A 7,702-nucleotide genomic window follows, 5' to 3' on the forward strand; every position below is an offset into this window, starting at 1 on the left:
ATATAAAATATATTTAGTTTTAATATAAAATTTAAATTAATAGATTATATGTTTTTATTAATAATATAAAATTTTAATAATTATATTATAATTTATTATTAATTTTTTAAAATTTAATTTAATTTTTTTAACTAAAATTATAATAAATCGAAAAGATTTAACTTTATTATATAAATATAAAATATCATAAAAATTTAATTTTTTTATTCAATACACCTTTTTAAAACCTCCAAATAAAGAGATAGGGAGAGTCTGATTGTTATTTTTTTAAAGTATACTTATCAAACTTGGCTACTGCTACATTTGCGGAAAAAAAAAAAAACTTTGACTGCTACATGATTGTCGTAGGTACTGTCCAAGAAATAAGATGTTTCTATGATGCTTCGTTCCTTAAAATATAAAATCACTAAGGTTAAGTGTATTACCAACTCAATTGCCTATAAATTTTTATATATAGCATGAAAATTAAGGTGGAACAGCAATTGATATCAATATGGCAGCAGCTTCAGCTGTTGAGGGAGACAAATATCGTTCTTATTTGCATGGAGAAGAAGAGAAGAACACCAAATGGAGATTTGGGGGTCCTCCAAACTATGATACTGTTAACAAACTCTTTGAAGAAGGCAGAACTAAGGTTTAGTCATTTATGTTCATTACCTGTTTGTTTTATTTCCTTAATCAGATATCTCTTTTATTTTTTTAATTTTGGGTGTTCCCATCTGCCACTTATTACCTGTTTATGTAAGGTATGGCCTCCTGGTTCGCTAGAAGAGCAGGTGCAGAACCTAGTGAAGACATGGGAAATGGAGGTGTTCCACAAGACCTGCTTTGATGACTACAAATCAATCGATCCCAAAAAGTACACTTCCAGCCTAAACGGTAAAAGTCCTCAGTAGTTCACAAGCTGGTTTTTTATTTTTATTTTTTATTTTTCTTGAGAATATATCATGTGTATGTATGCCTGGCCTGCTTCAGGAAGGAAACCTGTAACTTTGGAAGAAAAGAGGAAGCTTGGTGGAGGCTACAACACCTTTATGCAGACCTCCTTACCGGTGAAGTTCCGGGCCTATGATCCTGAAAAGGAAACTGTGGATACAGCTCATGTGGCTTTTACAACAGCATTCCCTAGGGGATTTGCTTTGGAGGTTCTCCAAGTTTATTCAGGGCCACCGGTGATTGTGTATAAGTTCAGGCACTGGGCTTATATGGAAGGTCCTTTCAAGGGCCATGCTCCAACTGGAGAATTGGTAGAACTTTATGGGATGTCAATTTTTGAGGTATCTCTCTAACTTTCTTCTTCTTCTTCTTATCCTCCTTTTATATGGACTTGAGCCGCCTCTGTTTTCTCTGAAAACAGGTGGATGAACATATGAAAATTGTTAAGGTAGAGTTCTTTATGAACGGTGGAGATCTGCTTGGAAGTCTTATGAAGGGTGCTACCTTGGATGCCTCAACCATAGATGCAGCTTCAAGCTGCCCTTTCTTGAAGGGCACTGGGTAGCTTGAGAACTTCAATTGAGGCACTCTGAAGAAAAATGCTTTGCCAACAGATATGGATAGATATTAGCTCATGTACTTTTCAATGTGGATTTTATTATATATGAGTTGCTTGTTTAATAAATTTCTGTATTGGTTTCAGCTGCGTTAGCAGTACTCATCTGTGGTAATGAAATTTTATTTTCTAAAATATGTTATTAAATAAAAAAGAATTTAATTATTTCATAATCGAATAATTTCACAGCTCAAAAGGTGAAATAACATGTTATTATTATTTTATATAAATTTTTTTATTTAAAAAAAATTATTTTCTCATATTGTGATATTATTATATATTTATTTTATTTTATAATCACTCGTTTGATAATTTTATAAAAAAAATTATTTACAATTTCATTATCTATTGAAATGCAAAATATAAGATGATTAACTAAGGGTCTGATAAAATTATTATTTTCCAGGAAATTTGGCTGAGAGTGGGAATTCCACGCTGTTGAACACAATCACAACACCATTTTGTCTTTTTAGATAACTACAGCAACATTTAGAAAATTTAGTCATGTGATAATATTTTTTATTCTTAATTTAATCAAATTGAATTTAAAAAATATGCATTATAATGAATAAATTAATTTAATTTAATGATAATTTATTTATTTTCTAAATTTAAGTTGAATTCTAATTAAAAGTAAAGTAATAATGTGTATTTAAATAAACAACTTAAAAAATAAAATGAACTATAAAGACAAAATTGATAAATTTAAATTAATGGAAGGAATATTCGAAAAAAGAATTTTCAAAGAGATAGTGAAACAAGTGCCTGTGTTGCTATCATTTACAGGGAAATATTTATCAGAATTCTGTTTATATGGACTCTAAAAATTTTTAAATGGATTTTATTATAAAAAAATATATGAAATGGTTCATATAGATCGGATTTACTTAGAAATTTCTATCATTTACGTGAAATCTTTGCCTTACACAATTAGAAAACTTTAGTCCGCACATGTTTTTCAATTAATTTATTATTTATATTTGTAAATATAATTTAATAATAAATGTATTAAAGTAAATTGAGAAATTTTAGATTTAATTTTATTATTTTTCAATCCCCTTATAAGTTTTTTAAAAAAAAAAATCAAAGAAATTTCAGTGACGTCACTGTATTCATCGCCTTGATTTTGACAACATATTCCCCAGTAAATGTAAAGAAAATATCTGCCTGTCATTTGCAGCCCAAAAATATCAGCAGCAATAAAAAACAAAAAAGAAATTATGATGATGGCTGGATTTCTCTATCCCGGACTGGAGCCAGGCCCATATCGTGAACCCATCATTTGGGGTCCAAGACTTCCCCCGTGAGACTGGTCCAGCCCGTCCCCTCCAGATCGGACTCCAATCAATTTCTTCAATCAGGTCGGCCTAACCTCTCAGGCCCGATGAACAGATCCTTCTTAGACTCAGCCCATGACTTATCTTTCGGTCCAGTCCGAAATCAGGAGGGAGACCCACTCGTTTGTCATGTGGGTCCATACGCATGCGCGCCTGGGGAGAATCAGGGGCCGTTACGTATAGGACAGAGATTTGATTCTCTCATACGTCCGTATTAACGTAGCAGGGATAGGTGGTCCAATAATATACGTTTTGTTAACCCGTCACTAGCAGACAAAAGAAAACATATAAAATGAGAAATACTCTTCTCTAGGTCTAGACTTTTTTCAGTTTTACAGAACCCATTGTAAAACCCTATTTTCTTTCAGATCATCAGAATCAGAATGCATTTTTAATTTGAAAAAATTTGTCTGTTCCCTATGAGATATAGATCTTTCAAGCTTTTCTTGCTCATCAGATATTTCCTTTACTAATATAACTTATCCAACTTTTCCTGATAGGAAGAAGGAAAGGACATTTCTTAATTCTAAATATTGAAAAATTCTATTTTCAAAAGTTGTAAGTTCTTGCATCTAAGCTTTCATTTGTTTTACAAAATATTTTTAAATTTTTTTAATATTTAAAAAAATTAATGACAAAAAGATATTTTCTAAATTTAAAGAAAAATTAAATAATTTTAAGAAAAATAATTTTTTTAAAAAAATAAAAAAATAATTTTCTCTATTTTAATAATTTATTAACACTTTTATATATAAATTTATTAATAATATTTTTTAAATATAAATTATTTTTTAAAAATAAATAAAAATTAAGATTTAAATAAAGTTTATAGTAATATAGAGAATCGATAAATCTTAATATAACAGTCTTTTCACTATTATTATAATATTTATTGACTGAATTTTGAATATATTTTTCTTAAAGGTAATAATAATTAAAAATACTAATAGATAGAATATTTGTAAAAATTAAGTTATTTAAATTTAAACCCATTTAATATATATAATAATCAAATCTGTTTCAAACTTAGTAGAAGAGACACAAATCTTTTCTAATAGTGTTGTAAGTGCTCGGTGCAGATTTGCTGAATTTGGAGTTAGAAAACAGTAAATTATAAAATATATTAATTATAGAGTATTAAAAAAAAATTAAAATTTAGCATATTTTAATCATAAAAATATTAAACAATAAAATTATTTTTTAAACTATTTTATTAATAATATCTAATATAATATTTTCTTAAAGGACTTTTTGTAAAAATAGTGATTTATAAAATTATTTCTCAATATTGCTAATAAGTATATTCCTAAATTTTAAGTAACTCATAAAAATGTCCTTTTATTTCATCCAATACTTCAATCCCTTTGTTTATTTTATAAATATATTACAACATATTCAGTTACTTATAGTTTAAATAAAAACTATTTTAATCTATTTTCAATAATTAATTTAAATATTTATGTATTTTAATGTTTTTATTAATATAATGACAAAATGATTTCACAATTTAGTATTTCAAATTTATAATTTATAATAGTTTAATTTTTTTAATTTTAATATATTTTCTTTTTAAAATAGGAATCGAAATTTGAGCGAGTAAAACATGAGACTTCTCATATTTACCATCAAATTAAATATGTGAGTATTTAATTTTAATATTTATAATAATTTAAAACTTAAAAGTTTTTTTATCAAAGTAAAAAAGTTACATTTCACTTAGGTTGGATGGTAAATTTACAAAAAATAATATAGAAATTATAAATTTATTTAAAAATTAATTAAATTAAATTTAAAATCAAACCGATGAATGACTCAAATCTAAGCCAGCCGAGGCAAATAAAAAGCAAAATTAATGATAAATTTAATAGAGATAATATTTTAGTAATAAAATAAAAACTTAAAATGTTAAGGTTTTTACTTTTGAAAAAGTGGAATCTAAATGGATTTTACTAAATTTCAGCAGCACGCTAAAAATTACTTCCTGCTACACTTAATGCGAAACAAGCCTGCTCTTCGCTTTCCTGTCCCCTTGAGTTGCTACTAACAATCATGCGTTACAGACAAAACAAGCATTGGAATCACCGTTAGGATGGCAATCATCGGGTGTTTCTAATCCTTCCAACTTCATTTCTTGTCTTCCAGATCATCAGTTTCTGGGAATCTTTTTATTCTACTCTACCTAGCTCAAGGCCTGGACTTTCTTTTTTCTCAGGCTGCACTTAGCCATTTTCCTTCTCTTTCCTCTCTGAAACTTTCTTTGGAACCAAACGTCTACATCAGCCATGTCAGGTTCAAGTAATTCTCCGCGTGCTTCTGGTCATGCTTCTTCGTGTATGGATCATCCTCCTGTAATATACGTTCACTCAATTTCTGAGGCCGGCAGGCTGCTTCCTTCAGCAAGCCGATGGAACTCCGTGGAAGTTGACTTCCATGTTGTCCCAAAATCCAACAGTCCCTATGATTCACTTCCCTCTCAGTACTCTAAATCCATCGATTGTGAACTTGTGATTACTGATAAGCAGTACTTCAAGCGATTTCTTTACGTTTCACTTGCTATCGTTTTTGTTATCATAGCATTTGTTCTACTTGTTCAATTCTTGCCCCACAGGCATAATCACCATGAGAATTCGAAGAATCTCACACTTGCCTTGCATCAAGCTCTGACGTTCTTCGATGCTCAGAAGTGTAATACTTTTTACTCACTTTTTAGTGCTGTTTCATTGTTATTTCCAAATAATTTCATGGGAATATATTCTTGCTGCAGCTGGGCATTATCCAAGCAATAGTCCAGTGAAATTCAGGGGAAATTCAGGTTTGCAAGATGGGGAATCTGTACCTGGTGGCCTTGTGGGTGGTTTCTATGATTCTGGGAACAATATCAAATTCAGTTTCCCTACAGCTTACACTGTTACCCTCTTGAGTTGGACTGTTATTGAGTATCATGAGAAATTTGCTGATATAGGCGAGCTTGATCATGTCAAGGACATTATCAGGTGGGGCAGCGATTACTTACTTGAGATTTTCGTTCCCCCGAATTCATCTTTGAATTCCATTACACTATATTCTCAGGCAAGCTATTAGTTTAAAAACTGCAAAGGTTTCCATGTATGTAATTGGTCTTGAACAGAAAGTTACTGAATCATTTATCATCCTGCGTTGCAATGCTAGGTTGGAACCGGCAATGGCACCCAAGTCGATAACGATATAAGTTGCTGGCAAAGACCTGAAGACATGAGCTATAAAAGACCTGTTTCAGTTTGTGATGTGACAGCTTCTGATCTAGCAGGAGAAATCATGGCAGCATTATCAGCAGCATCAATAGTATTTCAGGAAGATACTGCTTATTCAGGAAAACTAATCCACTCTGCGAAGATTTTGTTTGATGTTGCAACTAAGAATGACACAGATCACAGACAAGGAACTTACACTGCTGTTGATAATTGTGGAGGAGAGGCAAGAATGTTTTACAACTCATCTGGCTACAAAGATGAACTGGTCTGGGGAGGAACTTGGTTGTTCTTTGCTACTGGGAATGTTTCATATCTCAGATATGCTACCAATCATTTTGGTGCAGCAGAGGAAGAGGAAGCAATATCAGAGAAAGGAGTTTTCTACTGGAACAACAAGCTTACTGCTACTGCGGTAATTCTGATAGAGCTTCTAAAACGTTGAGAAAAGATTCTATTTGGGAATTTGATGTGAGGATAATATAATAACCTTGAAGAAACTTTGCAGGTTTTGCTAACACGGCTTCTATATTTTCAAGATATGGGATATTCCTATAAGGATGGTGCAGGATCTTCATCAGATGAAACCAATTTGCTTGTTTGTTCTTATCTTTCTCAAGAAACCTTCGACAGAACACCAGGTAATTTCCAGGATCTACGCTATTGAATGGTGCCTGGCTACGGCAAGATTCATGATATTCCAATTATATATTTCTTGGTATAGGTGGATTGATCCTCTTAAGTCCCAATAACGACAAACCAATCCAATTTGCAGCTACAGCATCTTTCCTCAGTAAATTGTACAGTGACTATCTTGAACTTATACGCAGTTCAGGTTTGAATTGCAGCGGTGATGATCTTTCCCTGGAAATGTTGCGAAATTTTGCCATGTCTCAGGCAAGCACTTACATCACAATCTTGAATATTGCAGGTTCTAACATTGGAAATGGTCTTATTGTTGCTTTTTCTATTTCTTTTGTTGTTATTTTTCAGGTAAATTACATCCTAGGAGACAATCCTATGAAGATGAGCTACATGGTCGGCTTTGGGAACCAATATCCAACCCAAGTTCACCACAGAGCTGCATCAATTCGTCAGGATAATCAGCACTACACTTGTCAAGAGGGAGAAAGATGGCTGTACTCTAACGATGGAAACCCATATATTCTTTATGGAGCTGTGGTCGCAGGACCAGATCAAAATGACTATTTCTTGGATAAAAGGGACAAACCTCAGTTTACTGAGCCAAGCTTAGCAGGCAATGCAGGTTTCGTTGCAGCTCTCATTGCCTTACATGATCCACCACTTAATTCTCCTGATACAAATGGCTTTAATTTGGGAATAGATCAAAATGGCATATTTGAAAAGATTCATAAGCCTCCTCCAGCTCCATGAGAGTCCTACAGTTCAATACTTATTTTCAAGCTAAAAATGAAGGAATTAAAAGAAGAAATTGAGCAGACGAGAATCTCTGATTGCCAACTGTTAGGTTGATAATTGAGTTTAAACAAGTTTTTTCCAGGATAAATTAGCTGTCTTCACTTTCATACTTTCTATTGAACATTCCAAGTAAAAGAAGACGAAGC

The 7,702-nt window shown here is 31.6% G+C and overlaps 2 protein-coding genes across 2 annotated transcripts; both read left to right on the forward strand.

The window, feature by feature from the left end:
- Positions 1–410: 410 nt before the first annotated feature.
- Positions 411–1,687, forward strand: LOC110606096 (pathogen-related protein). The gene is made up of 4 exons (XM_021744848.2): positions 411–634; positions 747–879; positions 976–1,277; positions 1,358–1,687. Exons 1-4 carry the CDS (start codon positions 494–496, stop codon positions 1,499–1,501), a joined length of 720 nt encoding a protein of 239 aa, XP_021600540.1. The 5' UTR covers positions 411–493; the 3' UTR covers positions 1,502–1,687.
- Positions 1,688–4,899: 3,212 nt separating this feature from the next.
- LOC110607072 (endoglucanase 25) lies at positions 4,900–7,640 on the forward strand. Its single transcript, XM_021746129.2, has 5 exons — positions 4,900–5,574; positions 5,654–5,958; positions 6,058–6,531; positions 6,625–6,757; positions 6,841–7,640. The coding sequence occupies exons 1-5, from the start codon at positions 5,172–5,174 to the stop codon at positions 7,509–7,511; spliced, it is 1,986 nt and encodes a 661-aa protein (XP_021601821.1). The 5' UTR covers positions 4,900–5,171; the 3' UTR covers positions 7,512–7,640.
- Positions 7,641–7,702: the final 62 nt, after the last annotated feature.

This window comes from Manihot esculenta, chromosome 18, assembly GCF_001659605.2.
Source record: "Manihot esculenta cultivar AM560-2 chromosome 18, M.esculenta_v8, whole genome shotgun sequence".
Classification (NCBI taxonomy): Eukaryota; Viridiplantae; Streptophyta; class Magnoliopsida; order Malpighiales; family Euphorbiaceae; genus Manihot; species Manihot esculenta.